This window comes from Dromaius novaehollandiae, chromosome 9, assembly GCF_036370855.1.
Source record: "Dromaius novaehollandiae isolate bDroNov1 chromosome 9, bDroNov1.hap1, whole genome shotgun sequence".
Taxonomy (NCBI): domain Eukaryota; kingdom Metazoa; phylum Chordata; class Aves; order Casuariiformes; family Dromaiidae; genus Dromaius; species Dromaius novaehollandiae.
The window spans coordinates 19,440,041-19,458,891 of record NC_088106.1 but is presented as its reverse complement, the minus strand read 5'-3'; the positions used below and the strand labels follow the sequence as shown (position 1 = coordinate 19,458,891).

At 40.8% G+C, this 18,851-nt stretch overlaps 1 protein-coding gene across 5 annotated transcripts; it reads right to left on the bottom strand.

The window, feature by feature from the left end:
• Nucleotides 1–331: 331 nt before the first annotated feature.
• On the bottom strand, nt 332–16,998 carry SLC16A14 (solute carrier family 16 member 14). 5 transcript variants are annotated; one of them, XM_026109741.2, is made up of 8 exons: nt 16,852–16,998; nt 14,531–14,634; nt 11,507–11,655; nt 10,975–11,114; nt 10,421–10,697; nt 9,389–9,532; nt 4,522–5,517; nt 332–2,775 (listed from the first exon to the last, which is right to left on the bottom strand). In XM_026109741.2, the coding sequence occupies exons 5-8, from the start codon at nt 10,680–10,682 to the stop codon at nt 2,627–2,629; spliced, it is 1,551 nt and encodes a 516-aa protein (XP_025965526.1). In that variant the 5' UTR covers nt 10,683–10,697; nt 10,975–11,114; nt 11,507–11,655; nt 14,531–14,634; nt 16,852–16,998; the 3' UTR covers nt 332–2,626. The 5 variants fall into 5 exon arrangements, with proteins under 5 accessions (XP_025965526.1, XP_025965528.1, XP_064372946.1 ...); XM_026109743.2 differs by having other exon boundaries at nt 16,879–16,998; XM_064516876.1 differs by lacking the exon at nt 11,507–11,655 and having other exon boundaries at nt 16,879–16,998.
• Nucleotides 16,999–18,851: the final 1,853 nt, after the last annotated feature.

Here is an 18,851-nt window from a genome sequence, read left to right as displayed (position 1 = left end):
AGTGAAATTGCAGGTAAAGTAAGTTTATTCCCAGTATACAGCCCAGCAAGGAGATATACTGCAGGTATCATAAGAGAACAAATTATTCATTACAGTAATATGCAAATAAAATTGTTTGTGACAGAAGACAAAGTGAATTTCCAAGTGTAAAGGATACATATCTTTCAAAGCAAAGGAAGAAAATTGTTGCAAATCATCACTTCAGTGTGTGTGTATATATATATGTTTCACCAATAAAGGATATCTTTATCAATCAAATCTAGTAGCAGCATTCACTCCGAGAAGACGTTAAACCTGTAACTAAAGAACTGATGTCAGAGTGTCATTTACATGAATGTTTTCTCCAGCAACAAAACTGATTTTCAGAAATTACTGACTGCTTGTTCACGCCCCATGTGGCAGTTCCCTACCATCTCAGTTGTTTTAATATCAATTTTGAGGGCCATACGTACTATACTATATCACTGAACTGATCTAACTTTTGCAGTAGTTTGGGGTTTTCTTAACGTTTTGCTTTTTAACTTGACTCATTTCAGTGATCTATTTTAAAGCACGTCCCTGCCAACAGTTATAGAAGCGCAAACCTAAGCAGCTGGTGAATTACAATACGGAACAATATAAGTCAAGGTTCAGAACCTTTTAACCAGGCTTGCAACTATAAAAAAAGGTCTGTATAATTATACTGTTTCATGCTGAACTGCCTGCCAATATCTGTTCAATTTATTTGAAAAGTATCAATTGTTTTTAGAGAATTTCAGCAGCCTATATCAGTATTAAACTAAGAACATGATTTATCGTGGAAAGAACTTTTATAAAGCTAACATGACAAAAAGAACTACACAGTGATTTTTATTTGATATATGAAAATTAACATCAGCTTCACCTCCCAAAGCTGAGAAAAATATATTTTGTAGCATCATACAAAACATTCCATGCTGAATATCTTGTGCTTAGTGTTAAGACAATTCATTTAAAGATTTTAAATGATGTTTTAAATGAGCTTTTCCTGCTTTGTATTATCTAATTCTCCAGCAAGTAAACATTAAAAAAGTGACTAGTCTTAGCCAGTTCATGCTGTACTTGTATATAGCAACACAACTCATCATAATTTAATGGTTTTTTGTTCTGAAATTAATTTTAGCAAAACTTAACATGCTATACTCTAGTTCTTTCTAAAATGATATTTAGTCTCTGTTTCTTTAGTATTGGTTACTGAGAGTAAACAATTCCCACGGAAGGAATCAAAAAAATGATACAAAGTTGTACAATATGTCCAGTTGTGTAAAGCAGCCAGGAACTTCAAATTGTTTCTGGAATCATTTTCCAGTCTGGGAAATCCTTGGTGAAATGCTTCAACTTAAGGCATCAAACTATGAGGCAGGTTTAAGAAACTGGATATGCCATAACAAAATACTGTTTTCTTTCTTGTATTTTAGGTATTATGTTAGGGATTTGTTAAAGCAGCTGTTGTGCATTTAAGTAAATTATTTCTGTATCATAAAAGACTGCAAACTAGAATCAGACCAAAGTTAGCTTTCCGAAGTATAACTTTGAAAATACAGAAAGTATTCGTACTGATCTCAGATGTCTCTGTACCTGCCAGGGGTATGATCAGCAGTTCTAGGTCAGTTAAGTCAAATACAGCAATTTACATTGCATATGGTCCATCTTAATGTAGCTAAATCTCAGTAAGCAAAGTTAGAAGACACTCTGTGCACAGGTCCAAATTCTGTTCTCAATTATATCAATATAAATCATGAATAACTGCTCAAGTAGTTGAACTGAAATCAGAATTTCAGAAATCACTCCATCTGAACATGGCAACTAGTGTTTGTGGAACTGATGCAATAGATCATCAGACTTTGCTGCTCATCATTTCTGTTGAAGAATCAAATTAATATTTTCCATTCATTCCCTGGTTTTGCTTTTATGTTTGTTTTACTTTAGGTGCATCAAGTGTCTGACCATTTTTAATGCAGCCTGTATATTGAGGATGGCTACTTTATTATGCAGTTGATACTTTAAAAAAATAAAATATAAGAATCCTTGAAGTAGAGAGCCCTTTCAGAAAAATATAAGAATTCTTTTTCAATTTTTCATTGCAGAAATAGTAATTTTAATACATTAAATTAATTGAATTATTGTACTAGTATTTCAGTGGTACTAACTAGCCACGTAAGAAATACCATCATCTTCTTATACTCAGTAACTAATCTTTTATCAGCTAGCATACACAGTAGGAAGGACTTTTGTACATCATTCATGCCCAGATCAGATTCTCTTCTAGGACTTGTGTAAATCCAGAGTAACTGCATTGCAGTCAATGGAGTTTCACCAGTGTGTAGTGGTGAAAAGTTAAGAGAATCAAGCATCAAGGTTTCTACCACTGTTCAGATTTTAAAAGACTGGTCGTGTGCTTCTAATTCTGTATTTGTTGTAAAGTAAAAAATTTTAACTCATTTTAAAAGCATATATCTAATAATTTATTAGCATTTTGGAGCATGTTTTGTTTTCACTTTAGTACAGCTCAATGTGATTGATTCCACAAGAAGAACAGCTTTATACTGCCACACAATAGAAACATAAAAACAAGAAATTCTGTAGAAAAAACATCTGTATCATTGCTCTATACTTGTGCCTCTTCTGTAGATTTTTCTCTTGGTTGTTTCTTTTGAATACAAGGTTGGATAAGTAAAAATATTATTCCCACCATGTATAGCAAGCCACATATGTAAAATGAAAAATCATATTTTTGTGTGATGTCATAGATCCAACCTGCAAAATAAGGACAAAATATGTTTATTGCAAAGCTTGAGAACAAGAAAAACTGCATGAGACTATACAAACAATACTGCACATTTCTCTCATGACATTTCAGTCAAATCGTTGTTTTTCTTGTGGAAAAAAGAGGTGGTGATTGTGTCCTCCTCTAGATGCTACAAATAGAAATGTATTGACAAAATCTGTTGTTCATTCACCACAATCTAGAACTAGTACAAAACCTACCCCATCGTTAAAGCATTATGGAAGTCTTAAAATGGGACTTAGAGCTTCGTGTCGTCTGCAGTCCTAAGAAGCCAAGCAATGTTATCTCTAAAGCTATACATTTTTCAGATTTATAACAGATCTGACTTTAAAAGACATTTTGGAATCTCAAACCAATTATTTATTCCGCCCCACTATTGTCTTTGTAAAATGCCTGATATTACTTCAGTATTATGCAGGTTAGATTGAATGCTGTGCCTTGTACAAGCAAACACATTCCCAATAGCCTTCTCAAGAACTCAGATACAGATAAATGCTTTTTCAAAAGATATCATCTCAGTACTGTGATGACTCTCATTTCAACCTTAGTTCCTTGGCGAATGCACAACTACCTTAAAATTATTTCAGAAAGGTCTGAAAACACAAAATAGCAAAATTCCCTCGTGCCATGCTGGTTGCATTGCAATGTAATCTTAAGATCAGAAACTTGTTTTACACCAAATAATTGCAACCTATTTGCTTCACTACTAAAGACCAAATACAAAGATTCATGTGTTCAGCACAGACTGAGAGGTGCTAAAAAAGTGTATAATTGAGTAAAACATTGCTGCTTTTCAATGGATACTGAATGAGCTTTCTTCTAAATCATTTTAGTGCTCTCAGTGGTGCAAAGAGAGAGTAAGGTAACTGTTGTGCTGCTAATAGCTTTAGTTCAGCCTAGAGCCATCCTTTGTTGACCATGACCATTACTTATAAGGCTTCTTAATGCTTTTTTTTTTCTTTATTATTTACAAATCCATAAAAGCTAGCCATAGTCTGGCTATGGTATTGACAATCAGTATGTATTTCTGTCCTGTACTTCCCCACCTCTTTCTATGGATATATTTATAATGAATGCTTGTTTGAACGTAAGTGACTTTAGGGATGACATGACATATGCTTCTTCCTTCTGCTGTGGACGGCAGTAAAGATACTACGGGCAGTGCAGCCCCAAAAATAGATATTGCTGGCTGAAGGAAAGCCAAAGCCAGTTCAGCTGAAAATAAGTTGAATCAACATATCCCTTGGCAGCTTAAAGTGGTGAAACCCAAACACAGTTTATAGTTCTTGGGGGTAATAGTATGGTACAAATACCTGCCTACCCCAAAAACTGTCTAGCCATCATTTTTTCATCTAGATATAGTCATGAGCATGTATGTGAATATAGTGCATATACTACACAAAACACATAACAGTTGGTTAAACTGTTCCCCTTTTTAAAAAGTATGTGATAATATTTTAAAGAAACATACCATTGAAAGGATAGCTTGTAATACATATGAGTTATTTGTAAGGATAGTAATTTGTAATGTGTGAATAGCCAGCAAATGTAATCTGTAAATACGTACAATGTAAAGATGGAGGTTACAGTCCACTCTGGAGTAGGTGTAATTTTGTTAACTACATGTGTTCGTAACGTAAGAAAGACCAATAATATAGACAGTCATGTGGTTAGATAATACAGACATCTGTTGGTTAGAAATTTGAACTTTTTACCTGCAAAGGGTGGTCCAAGCAATGCAGATATTCCATTGGCACAAATGATGATGCCATAGGCATTTGCAAGGTGTTTAGTTCCAACTAAATCTTCAGTCACAACAGGCATTAGAGAAAAATAGCCACTAGAAAATCCTATTAGAGCACAAATCACAGCCAGACTAATGTATGTTTGCATTAATGGCAAAATAAGAATACAGGCAACCAGGGTAAAGTTAGCCATGAGGAAGACATTCCAAGTGCTGATGCACGGTAAATCAGAGATGATTCCAAGGATCACTTTACCAAATATATGAACAATGGCTATAATTGATGTCAAAGGAAATATATTATTCTGACTCGATAAATTGTACTGCTTGACTATTTCTGGAAGATGAATAAAGGGAATGACAAAGCTGCTATAGGCAAACAAAGCCCAAATTATAAAGGCCACAAACACTCTGTTGGTAAACAGTGATGCAGCTCCAAAGTAACTGGAGTACCAAACTCCAAACCCCTTCCTGACTGTAACTGTCAGCTGGCTCACTGTCTTAAGAATGCACAGTCCATACATATTCCTTCCACTTCTAGATTTACCTCCGCTTTCTATGCGTTGAACACTGTCAAGCACTTCTTCATTTGTTGCCTCTTCTTTTTTTTCCTGTTCTTCATTTAAGACTCCATTAGATTTTATAGTCTCTGTGGAATGGGACAGAGCTTTTGCATGATTAACTTCACTATTATTTCTCACAACATACTTTTCATTAACAAACTCTTTGGAAGAAAGAGGTCTCATGAGTGCCCCACAGACACAAAGGTTCAGAGAGATCGCACCCTGGATGAACATTGCATTCCTCCATCCAAATTCCACACAAAGGTACTTCAGTAACGCAGTCATTAAGAAAGCTCCAAACCCTGTTCCTGTTGTACTGAGTCCTTGTGCAAGTGCTCTTCTCTTCTGAAAATACTGTCCCACCATGACCACTGCAGGCAGATAAACCATGCCGCTTCCAACACCTAGGAAAATAAAAGTTGAAATCAATCTATCTGAACTTTCTGCCAGCAAGATAAAAAGCAGCAGCAAAGGTCGCATTAACAACAACAGATCAGATTTATTCCTAACTTTTGTGCAAGTAAAATAGTAAAATGAGGAACAGATAATCAATTCTCACACTTTCATTTGCTATCTTGTAGCATTTTCCAAAATTTGAGATATTCATTCCAGTGAGATACAGTACTGCTATTTAACTGCTGGAAAAACTGAAACACACTGAAGATAAAACCTTTATCTCAGTTCAGTGTGACATCACCAGAAAGCACCAGAGATCCCACAATAAGTCAGTGACAGTTAAATACGGAGACAAACATAAATAAACCCTATTTTGAAATATGTATATATAATACTTGAATCTGATTGTATCAGTGATCAGAAATCGCTTAGGGTCACGTATTGTTGCTTTTGCTTAAGTTCACCAGCAGCGAAAATCTACAGCTGATTTTTCTCCTTGCTTTGTAGTTAGTGAGGCACAGTGACAACGAGACACGTATCACGAGGGAGCAGGCGGCTTCCTCACAGCGATGGGACCCAGCGTAGCGGCCAGGTTTCTCTTTGGACACTCCTGAGCTAAAGAAATATAAGGGGTGGCCACACAGTTGCAAATATGATTCAGTAATCCTCAATGATAAATAATTATTACTATTTAATGATATTGGTTATTATTAATAAGCAATAGTAATAATTAATAGTATTTATTAACAAAAAAATAAATCCTCAATAATCTGATTCAATAATCCTCAAAAGGCATATTCTTGAAAGGCATATCTTGAATTTTGTAGGAAGTCTATCACTTGTAATTAGAAAAACAGGATATTAATGGTACTTATTTCAAGCAGAAAGTTTTGAGTCCTGCAAACACATCATGAATTTGCCAGTTTGTAACAGATGCACATTTTTTCTCACAGCAAATCGCTGACATTTATGGAGGACTAGAGTAGTGCTATATGAATAAAATGTTTTCAAATTCACTGTGGTCATAATTTAAAACAGTGTTTTGGGCTTAAAAGTTTTCCTAAAGAGCTGATAACCAAGCCGCAGGATACCCTGCAGGCAAAGCTGATGAAGAAGAGCTGTCATTCCAGCAAAGTCTAAAAAACACCTCAAAATCATCCCAACATACAGGGTCAGAGTTGACCTGTTTTGCCTGCTAGAAGCATTTGTTTCTTTACTATGCAAATACATTGTCAGGTTTTATTTGGCACAAGCTTTCCTGCACCAAATCCAGCCAAAACTTTTAAGGGAACGTCTCTGCCCCCTGAGACTCCCGGCTGGCCCACCACTGACCCACCTTTGCAACACACTGTGAAAAACCAGCTTTGCAGCCTCCTAGTTTCCCACCACCCGGCCTCCTACTTGCATTAATATTTACTGCACTTCCCTGAAGTCCTGAGAAATGAGGAATTCTGTGAATTGTTGCACGTTACTTTTCCACTCGGTGGGCGACGTGGCGAAGCGGGCGCGAGCTGCCTGTGGAGGCACCCCGCGTCGGCGTGTGACCGCAGGGCCGCGGGCGCCTCTGCTCCCTTCTCCTCGCAGATCCGACACTTTGCCCATAGCGGGAGCGAGCCGCCCTTGGCCCCGCCATGGGGCCTCTGGGGACATTTTGCCCAGACAAGGGGGTCTCCCCGGCAGCGGCGGCTGGTGCGGGGCAGAGACCGGGCCAGGCGGCCGATGCGCTGCGGAGAGCGGCAGTGCTGCCAGGCCAGGCCAGGCCACGCACACCGCCATGGGCCGGGCAGCCAGGCAAGAGCCGGAGGAGCTGGGGGAGAGGAGCCCTGGTGAGGGGACTGCGCTTTGGGAGAGGGAGCTCGGGGCGACCACGGGTCTGTGGAGGCAGCGGCCCTGAGTGAGCAGTTGGTGAGAGGAGGGGTGAGAGGAGGGGAGGGTGAGGGAGAGGACGGTGAGGGAGAGGATGGTGAGGGAGGGGACGGTGAGTGAGGGGGTGAGGGCGAGGATGGTGAGGGAGGAGACAGTGAGTGAGGGGAGGGTGAGGGCGAGGATGGTGAGGGAGGGGACGGTGAGGGAGGAGAAGGTGAGGGAGAGGATGGTGAGTGAGGAAGGTGAGTGAGGAGACAGGGAGGGGATGGTAATGGAAGGGGACGGTGAGGGAGGGGATGGTGCCTGGAAGCCTCTCAGAGAGGGAGGCAACACCTCAGGCACCTCTACACTGGTTTTCTGCCCAGAATTACTCTGGTGCCAGTATCTCACTTTTCCATCTCATGTGAAAAATTGCCCCAGATTTTTCTGAAAACATAGTATTTTACCTCACTTTTTAAATTCTCTACATATTCTCTGCCTTTTTGTCCGATTTTTTGGCACGTTCTTTCTGAAAAGCAGCAAGCGCTGAGAAGGGGAGTGTGCTGACTCCTGCCTGCCCGAATGTCGTCCACGTCCACGTACACAGACACTGCCGCACGGGCAGAACCTGGCCTGTAACTGCTGTTCTTTGCCCAGGAATTTAAAGTATGCTGGTTTAAAAAGTAAATGACAGTCATAACTGTGATCCTTGCTAGATTCAATTCTTGTCCGCTCAGAGAGCTACATAAAAAATTACATATAGAAAATCTGCAGAATTCTGTGAAATTCTGCTCAAGGCTTTTTTGAGGGGATTGGAGGGTCCTGAAGCTATTACCAAAATCACGAAGTTTTCTTTCATAGAGGTTCTGTCATATATAACACGGATACCATGCTTCATTTGCAAACGTAACTGGCCATATTACCTATGGAGTAGATAAGATTTCAAAGCTCTTTGAGCTCAGTGTTTCTCAGGTAATAATTAAAGGCCAAATTTTATTTTTCTTATTTGGAACTTTTTAACATTTTTGATTCCTATCTATTAATAGTTTCTTTTTCCAGAAAGGAACCATGAGTAATAGAGTTTACAGCAGGCTGCAAAATTTAGTAAAGCAGTTACCTAGTGATTGTTACAGCTATGTGTGACATAACCAAATAATCAAGTCCTCCAACAAAGCTGCAATAGGAAATTATGTTACCTGTTTCTCCCATCTCTCTTCCACAATCCTGTAGCAAAATCAGTTGTTATTTATTAGTGGTTATTGATCTAATCTGAATAAGCTTTATTAGAGACTACATATGAAAAAAGACTGCATGCATTGTCCTGATTCAAGCAGATCAAATCTACCAACAAGGATTCAGAAGAGAAAACAGACACAATAACCTATCTGCAAAAAAGACATGCTTATCTATTTAGTTTCTTCTTTTCATTAAAAACATAGAAGTTACACCCTTTAAAATGGGTTTTGAAACAGCACATAGTTATCACATTCTGGTATTTCATTAATGTGGAACAGTTCCTGTAGAAAATATTAGCTGTTTCTCTAAATGACAGAGGAGTTAGTTATATATACAGTTCAAAAGTATTTTAAGATCTTTAAATTGTTCTTTTTAGAGTTTTGGTTACATTAATTTTTCTGTTATCTAATATAATCATTTGGGAGAAACTGATAAAAATATCATCTTCATATGGTAGACTTCCATGACAACCAAAGCCATTGGGTCTGATCCACTGAGTAAATACAGAAGTTTTCTGGAAGGATAACAGGCTGTAAAAAGTGTGAAAGAAAAGCTGGAATAACTCCACTGAAATGAAAGGTGTTTCTTATGCCTATAAGTACAGTGGAACGCCAGACCATGTGAGAGCTGAATAAGCTAAAAACAAAAGTTAAGTTACATTACTTAATTAAATCTTTTTTCTTAATTGGGAAAAGTGATATAGGAACCAGTTTAACTTCCCTCTTTGCTCACCAGATGATAACTTCCAAAAGGCATTAGAAATAATTAAAAGAACTTTCAACTGTTAATACAGCTTACCGGCTGTCACTCCAAATGTAATGAAGAGGCAGTGCACATTTGAGGCATAGGCACTCAGTATCCAACCTAGGGCATTTAGTATCCCTCCAATTATTGCTGTCTTGCGGCACCCACACATGCTAATGAATAAACCAATGAAAGGACCTGTTAAATGACATGAAAAAAAAATGCTGAATTATTTTTATATTAATTCTTATCATATTACAGGTTTTAGACAAAATGTTAAACATCAGTCTACTCATGCAATTCGGTTTATTTTCCCTATTACTGTTCAAAATTGCAGAAAGAAAAATTCAACCAATCAACAAAATACTTAGCAAATACTCATAGGACCTAAAATCAAAATCGCTCTGTAATGAAGGAGCAGGTTTAAACAGAGGAAGAAACTGAAACTGTTGTTCCTGATACTAATACTGTGTGAGTGCAGACCTTTTTTACATATAACTAGAAAGTAAGCCTTTTCAGTTCATATTCACCGCAATATTTTAGGTAGACCTAAGCTCAACTTATTCAAAATTAATTTGGGGAGGAGGGGGTGTCTGCCTGTGTCTGTGTGTCTGTGTATACACACACACGTATATACACATCCCTATACATTTTATTTTGGTATGATCCAACCACAATTTAAAAAATAAATTTTAGTTCAGCTGGCAAGCTAAAATACAAATTAGTTCACTGTCCAAATTCAACATGACTCTCCCAGATAGAGTACAAAGAGGACTACAAGCTTCCCAGATGATCTGTTTTCTTCAGTCTACTGAGGCCTTGAAGTCACAAGCATCCTTCCCTGCTTGTGCTGACTCTTAGTCTAACTGTTTCTTCTACCATCTTCCCTGCTGTTTCCTGTCTCCCTCTAACTAAAATTTGTCCCTCTCTAAAATTTGTCCTGGTGACTTTAAAAAGGCAACTCAGGAGGACTTGTTCAGCTTCACTGCTAAACATGAAAACTGCAAAAAAATATTTGAGGGCTCTGAGCAGCAAACATATGCTAAAAATCTATGTAGTTCTGAAATAAATTACACTGGAACATACCTACGATAAGTGTAATGCCCATGCTAAGGGAGCTAACCCACGCTGTTAAGCCTCGACTTTGATTAAATTCTTCCAGCCATTCCATGTTGAGTATTCCAAGGGCCATCTGGGACCCCATGATAAGAATGTGTACAAGGAAAGAGGAAAGTACAATCATCCAAGCCCATCCTCCATCGATGTTTGGATTAGGCTGAATTGTCTTACTTCCATCTTTTGAGTCATCTCCAAAATCATATCCAATATCCTCTCGACTAGTATACATTTTCTCCACAGTATTCTGAAAAAAATACAATACCTTCAAAGTGCATATGAAATGATCGGATTTTGTAGTTTGCTTATAGTGAATAAGATAAATTACAACTATATTTCACCATTGGGTTTTAGTGCAATTCTCAGTTCACTACTGGGTTTTCATTGTTCAAATGTAAAATGTTTAGAAAACTCTCTAATTTATGCACTGCTTTAGGTTCCTTATTACCATGGCTGTCTATGCAGGAATACTTAGGAGTTTACAGGAGGTTGCATCGTTTCCATTATGATATATTTTTACTTACTTGTATATGGCTGAGTGCACTTACTCTTCATGGGTTGTCTGTGGTTACAAAGTAAGACTGGTCTCTGTATATGTATTTCTTCTTTATCACCTCTGCTATTCCAGTTAGATCATGTGCCTTTGTGTTCAGGTTGATAAAGCCTGGAATAAAAAAGGAGATGATGAACAGGCAGGTAGATGAAGTTACCATATTTTCTCAGAGGAAACCAGTTTTGAGAGGTATTTCTTCTTCAGTAGTGGAAGGATAAGAGTCATAACAGAGAAGGATAAAGATTATAAGATTCTTGATTTTCAGAATGCTTTGCTTACATAATTTACAAAGAAAGGATTGTTATTACCTCTCCGGCAAGCTTTAAACTTGTATCAGACTCAATTTGACAAATAGTTTGCTATTATGCCTTCAGTTTCCATAGTATTAATCCAAATAATCCTATTAAAATCAATGAATTCTTTCAAATTAATGCCAGTGCCTATCAAAATCACACCAAGTGGCAGAGTTATGTGCATAGGTATGTAGAAACAGGCCATAATACCTTAATTTGATTACTTCGATTTCTTCCATTGTTACTGCAATTGAAGATTACTACACAATGTGAAAATAGTCTCAAAACAATTTGCAAGCAATTTTTAATTGAGTAACAGCCAAGGTGTAGAACCAAATCTTCCTTCCATCTGATTTATCCTGCAACATATTGAAATGTTACATGACTGTGCAGCACGACAGGGGTTTCCATGGAGACTAGAAATGTAATGATACAAATTACCAGAGATGGTAATTTTTTTGTCTTCTTTCGGTCTCTGGAGAAACAGAAAGAGCCATCAGCTTCACAACAATCAAAAGAGAGAAGGAAACCAACACAGAAATTAGAAGCAATGAAACAAAATTTCTATTTAGTCTTCTGCAAAATTCACTTATTATAGCATTATGATTATTGAAGTAGCATTGAAATAAGAGAAATTAAATCCAATCATTAAGTACATATTTATTTTCTATTCTTCAACAGATAACACATTATTCAAAATTAATTAATGATATGCTAGATAGGTAAAATTCAAATAACATAATGCAATTAATTTTGCCTCAGTCAGCAGTATCCCTGGGTAAAGAATAATTCACACAGAAATACTACCACGCATTGAGACTACCATCCACTGAGGGCCTACAATGTGGTGAACCATTTTAACAGAAGTCAGTTGTAACACAAGAGAAGGCACAGCAAAGAAAGAGTATTTTCTGTTCTAGATTTAGGGAAGCCCTGGAAGAGGTTTCCTCTGTGCTAACTTGTGAGAAACTTCCAGTAAAATAAATTTTAAGTGTTCAATGACTACAGCTTTCGATGATGCCTAGCAAGAACTACTGAAAATGATATAGACCCAGGTGCAGCTATGCCAGACTAAAGGAGGGACAAGGGACAGCTCAGTGCAATCCTTTTCCCCTCCCATCTCTAGATCTGAGCTGTGAGTTCTTAGGATACTGTTTCAATGAAACTAACTGGGTAACCAAGAAGGTCAACTTGGGGAAAAAAATCAGACTTTCTAAGGTGTGCCTGCATGCCTTTCAGAAAGTTCATAGAGGCTAACCTGAACTGTCCAGGAGAGAGGGCCCTTGTACAGATTTTCCTCAATGGCTTAAGAAAGATAATTCTGTAGTGTCTAAATAATTCCATATTCCATTAATAGGTACTAATGAAAACTCTTGAGAAAGCAGCAAAACCACAAGATTTGTGACAGCAAATTACTTTGCATGTTTTTCTTCTGCTGTCTTCCTTTTAAACAAAAAGCCTTAGGAAATACTGTAATAATTGAATTAAGTTATCAAAAAATTTTTTAAAACCTATTACGTATTCTGTGAGCCCCCAAAGGTTTGCCTCATGATATAGGGCCAATTCCTGAATATTATAATTTGGCAGTGAATGGAATAACTCTGATTTTGTATTAACTGAAATGTGAGCTGTTGTCTTTAAATACATAATATTCTACTTCTCTAGTTATCGCCTTTCCAAACTATTTTACTTCTTATTGCTAGAAGAACATACACAGAAGGCCTTGAAGTATTTCATACTAGTATGAAGATGGAGTCAGAGCTGATTAGCCAAAGCCACTGTTTCTTTCACAAACAGCAATGAAAAATTGCTCACATATGTAACCTGTCCAAATGGGCTGCTAGGTAAGTCAGCTTCCAGTGAAGTGCCACGCGTCCCTTACTTGCAGTACAGGCATTCGTGGGGCTAAGGGCAGCTTGAACACCCCTGTTGCTTCAAGAGCACACTGATTTGCCTCATGCACTGAGTTGCAGCTACAGTATGTTGTGCTCCCGGTATAAATTTTTCATATGTGGATACTCCCTGTGGCCTAAACTATCACTAGCCCCAGCTTGGCTGTTAAGGAGAGAAGGGAGGACCTGTTGACACAGTGAGGAAGCACGAGAGCTGCACACATTTAACAGTTGCCCCACAAGCAGATAATCTGGGATGGATGAGCAGTAATCCCACATGTGCCACTGAGCAGGCATACTGAAATGATTTATTCGAGTGGCAGAGAGAAGGGGGGTTATGCTTAGACGGCTTTTTAGACCTCTTCCGGGGTGTTTGAGGCAGGATTGCACATGATGAGGAGAAGGGTAGCAGGGGGATCAGTCAGAGCCATGGAGTGGTGCAGACTTGCTTTTGTACATAAGGAGATAGCATGGGAAGAGCTTAATTAGAATTATATTTCATCTACCCTTTACAGGACTAATGTACCAGGAGCCATATTCCCCATCAATGTAGTTCATATGACTATTTATGGAGGACCCAGCCCACTCACAGGAGAGAGAAGTACTAACTGCATAAAGGTAGTAAAGATGGCGAATAATCATGCTAATGGAAAATAATGAGGAATAGTGCAATGAAGGAAAATTACAAGGTGTTAAACATAGTCTGCATAAGATTAGCAAAAATGTATGATGGATATTACAGTACATCTTAGATAATGGAATACAAAATTATGTAAGAAAAGACTGTTCAGAGTTAGGATTAAACGTGGAGCCTCACCTTTCTCTCTCCCGCTGTTGACTGTTTATCTGTGCACCTGAATACTGATACTGAATACAAAATTTTTCTTCTTTGGATAGGGAATAAATACCTCTTTTATATATTTTAAATAATTTAAATTTAAAATAATTTAAAGCAAAAATAATTGACATTGGGATCCAGAGATATGACACTCATCTTTTTTGCAACAACAGAAAAAGTGCAGACTTAATGACAGGATGAGCTAAGATTGATTAGATATACGTTAATGTCAGGCTCGCATCAACCCCACAAAGCCTGGGGAAATGCATATATTTTCCCTCTGAACAGGATTCTCACTTATCAGTACTTTTATATGATTAACTTCTCACTAACCTCACAAGTTCAGAGTTTGCTCCGTAAATATACTCAAAAGCAGGGAAGGTCATTTCCAATAATTGCACAAACTCTTGGCCACCAGTTAAAGCAACGATTGGATGTCTGGATCCTCTTCCCACTAATGACTCATCACCCCACAGCCTATGGCACCAGGAGAAATGCACTTACCCCCGCTCAGTCGTCGTCCTACACCACGGCACTGCCAAGCACACAGTATCCTGGGAGGGAGGGAAGCCCGGGGGGCTTTTTGCAACTGTGAAATCCTAGAGAAACTGCAAGGAAAATGACCAAAGAGCTGGTTTGTGAAGCCACAGACATTTCTCTCAATGAGCAAGGTAGTGAAGCCCACTCACAATAACAGTGTTTGAATACAGCCCCCCACGAGGGACAGTACTGAGAGACAGGAGAATCTGCTTTCTTGTTGCGTCAGCTAGAGAAGGACTAGATTTCTTTCTTCAGAAAAGCTTTTTATACTGTGTAAGAACTTAGTATGCTGAGCTCCTAGAAAACTGGCCCAAATGTTAGTGTCTACACAGACGTTGAGCTTTTTTGAAAATCTGATTCATGGGAAGAGATGAGCTATTTTAGGGACAAATGCAGGTACAGTAAGAAGATCAAAGTTAGCAGCAAAGTTCCCTGTACCATCAATGGAGTTAAGACTCTCTAGGGTGATGATTTAGAACTGTCTTCCAGTGTGCGATTTTTGCCTGTGTATTCATCCTCCTTCCCTGCAAATTTCTAAATGGATGAGTTTACTGCTTCTAGCCTTTGTATCTGTCATCGTCTGTACTGTCATGAACCGGAAAGAGGAAACAAGAATAGCAAAAGACAGGTCATAAGAGTCATCCTTCCCCGGAAGCCTCTCTCACGCATTCTTCTGTATTTTCCTCCTAAATCCAAAACCACTCTGACTCTTGAGTGACTCAGTTCAGATGCAGCCTCAAAGGTGCAGCTCACATCAAATAACTGCTTGTGCTAGATGGGCTTCATTGTATTTAAGAGGGGTTTTACTGCAGACCTTCTAGGAGTCTGCCTGTTCAATGCAGTGGAATGAGCTGAGCAATATGAATCAGATGAGTTTCACAGATTTTGAGGCCTGTGGAACCATCTAGTCTGACCAGCTACATAATCTCAGGTCTTACTCAGATATTTCTGCAACTAGCACAGTTTGTCGTTGAGCTGGATCATCAGAGAAACAATTGATCTTGATCTAAGAAGTCCATGTGATTAAAAACTTGCATATTCTTTCTCTTCTAGTACCTGACTGTCTCAGTGGTAAAAAGCACAGACCTAAACTGTACCTTAATGCCACTTCCAGTGGGTAAGTCTCAGAAATGCTTTCTAGATACTAATGAGTTTTGCTTCCCATTAAAGACATACGTATACTTATTTGTCTTTTGAAGACATACATAAAAAACATTGTTAAAAACAGTTTATTTTGGGTGTCTGAAGTTCCGGTAGTCTAACTTCAGCTTGCTAATATGACAAGCACTTCTTTCGTCAGTGACTTCACTGGAGCTGTGAATACTGGCCACTTCTGCAAATCAGAGCCCCGGTGCCCGAGCCTGCATGCCCAGCAATGAGAGGAAATCAGGGGTACCTTAAAACCTTCCCAGCTAGTTGCTAGGGTCACAAGCAAGCAGGAAGGAGGTCAGTGGCAGTTCAAAATTCAGGCTGGGGTTGCTGCTCTTCTGCCCCTGAGCAGAGTCCTGCCCCGTCCCTGCGGGGCTGGTGGAGGGACCCTTCTGCTGCCCGGCCCTCAGCTGCCGGGCGGGCGGGCCGGCAGCCCCGCAGCAGCGGGGATGGGCGCCGGTACCTGTTTGTCTCCTGCTGGTGCCTGGGGAATGGGCAGCTTGCATCTAGCGCTGCATCTCCATCGCCACAGGTTACCGGCTGTTACCGGGGAAGGCTGGAGGGGAGGGTGTGATTCCCTCGCCCGCCCCCCAGACCGTGAATTTGGGGGCTTCCCAGCCGGTGCCTCGCCCGGCACTTACACCCAGCTCCGCCGTGCAGAACACCGCCTCGCCGCCGCGGGCCGGCACGGAGGCGGGCGCTCCCCCGAGGCGGGGCGGGCGGGGGTCCCGGGGGCCCCGGCTGCCGGCGGCGGCCCCGGCCGGCGCGTGTCGCGGGCAGCGGCGCCGCCCGCGGCGCACAAAGGATGACCGCGAGTTACCCCGCTGCGGCGACGCCGCTGCTCCCGGCCGCCGCGGGCACGGCGGGGCCCCGCCGCCGGCAGCGCTGCCCGCGCAGCCCCGCGCAGGCCCCGGCTCCCCGCCGCCTACTCACTGCTCCCCGCGCCGCCGCCGCAGCGCTGCCGCGGCAGCCCGCGCCCGGGCGCGCTCGCCCCGCCGCGCCGCACCGCGCCGCGCCGCTCCGCCGCCGGCGCGGCGCTTATTTGCCGCGGGCGCCCGCGGCCGGTGCCTGGCCTTTTGCCCCCGGGGCGGCTCGTCTCCTGCACAGCCGTGTCTCCATCCCGTGCAGTTCCAAACCTCCACGCTCCCTCATTGCTGCGATACCGGCTAATTCTGGTTCGGCGGAGGGGATTTGCAGTCCTCTCACATGCACACTCTTGTGGCTGGATGAAGTTTATTGCTGCACAGGTTATCGCTGCAAATGTACATCTGAGCGAGTTGGATGATATAATCCAATAAAAGCAGCCGGTATCAGGATTTTAATAGCCGTGGGTTTCAGTGGATTATATTAACTTAAGTGAGACTGGTGGAGTTTGTGTGGCAGAACCACCTTAAAAATGAAGCTTGAAAGCTTCGTCATATAGTAGTTTATCAGCATGAGAAATAATTTTCAATAAATATTCCTCCCTTAGGGGAAAAAAGGAGTTGTAGAAATAGACTTCCAACTTTTCAAAGCAATATTTGGCCCTCAGTTGTACCTTTCGGAGTCAACTGTCCCATTCTCGTAGACATTAATGAGGTAGACATTCTCCAACATGAATATTGGAATATTTGGAGTGAATTTATCCAGGATACAGAGATTGCATTGCAGAGGTGCAGCAGTAGATGCAAGCTTCACATTCCCCAGGCACCAAGAGGAGAAAGATATTTATCTGAGCCTGTTCCCACTGTTCTTGGGGGGTGTCCAACCACTTGTAAAGCTGAAGGCGTAACTTTCAGCCTTCTACTTGAAGCAGGACCATGGCCTGTTATTTAAGGCCAGCCATGGCTTTGTTTATCCCTGTCTTGAAAACCTTCACGGTCAGAGACCCCATGGCCTCTCTGGGTAGCATGTTCCAGTGCAACACCATCCATGTGGTCCATTCTGAACCCAGCTTGTGGCCTCTGCCCCTTGTTTTACCATCTGCCGCTACCGAGAAGAGTGTGGCTCCATCATCTTTGTCACTCCCCTTCAGGTAGTTGTAGACTGCTACAATACACCCCCTTATTTTCTTGTTTTCCAGACTCATTGAGCGCAGCTTTTTCAACTTTTCCTCACAAATTCTGTACTCTAGGCCCCTTACCATCTCAGTAGCCCTCTGCTTGACCCTCTCCTGTTTCTTGACATCCTTCTTGAACTGTGAGTCCAAAACAGGACACAGTATCGCAGAGGTGGACTCACTAGCACTGATAAGAAGGGGGAATAATTTCTATTCACCTGCTGTCCATGTTCCCCTCCTAATGCAGCCCAGTTTATGATTTGCTTCATTCACAGTGAAAATGCCCTGTTGGCTGATACTCAACTTAGTGACCACTGTGACAACCACATCCTTTTCAACTGGGCTCCTGCTCAGCCAGCCTGTACTGGTGCGTGGCTCTACTCCACCCCACATGCAAAACTTTGCACTTCTTGTTAAACTTTGTGAGGTTTCTGCTGACCCAGTCTTTAAGTTTTGCGAAGTCCTCTACCCTGAGGCTCTGTTGTATTGGTTGTGAGAACCACCCCTCATAATTTAATATTGTCTGAAAATCTCCTGCGGGTGCACTCTGTCTTGTCATCTAAGTCATGGTGAAGGTAGTGGACAGTACTGGCCCCAGTATTGACCTCAGAGTGCTCTGCTTGCTACTGGCCAGCAGCTGTACATCAAGCCATTAAGTACTACCCTTGAAGCCCGGCATCTATCTGATTTTCACCCCATCATTCATCCAGACCATACCTCCTCAGCCTTTTCCTCACCTTGGGCGTTAACCACTTACTTGCCCTTGTTGCTCAAAATGGCAGCTGTGCTGGAGAGCATACAGAGACCACTTTCAGCTCTTTGAAAATGTGTATTGATGAAAATATAAAGTGCTGATTTAGCTTCCCAGCACTTCTCCAACACTATTGCTGCAGTGCTGATTGCTCTCTTTCCTAAGGCTCTGTCATTAAGTCCCCACCCTGCTTCCCATGAAATCATAGTACTGTAGAGATTGATAAAGAAATAAAGATATGAAATAACAGTGTGGTCACTGCAGCTTCAAGATACAGAAAATAGAAAGCATCTTGCTCTCAGTTTTGTTCAGTCTCTGTACTTTTTACCAGTGCTAGGCATCGCCAA

Bases quoted from the DNA above. Each gene is read 5' to 3' on its own strand.
- SLC16A14 (XM_026109741.2), bottom strand. From the start codon at position 10,682: ATGTATACTAGTCGAGAGGATATTGGATATGATTTTGGAGATGACTCA. The intron at 9,533-10,420 runs GTATGTTCCAGT...GTCATTTAACAG, and splicing joins GGGCATTACACTTATCGTAG to GTCCTTTCATTGGTTTATTC. The intron at 5,518-9,388 runs GTAAGCTGTATT...TTATTTTCCTAG, and splicing joins TACATTTGGAGTGACAGCCG to GTGTTGGAAGCGGCATGGTT.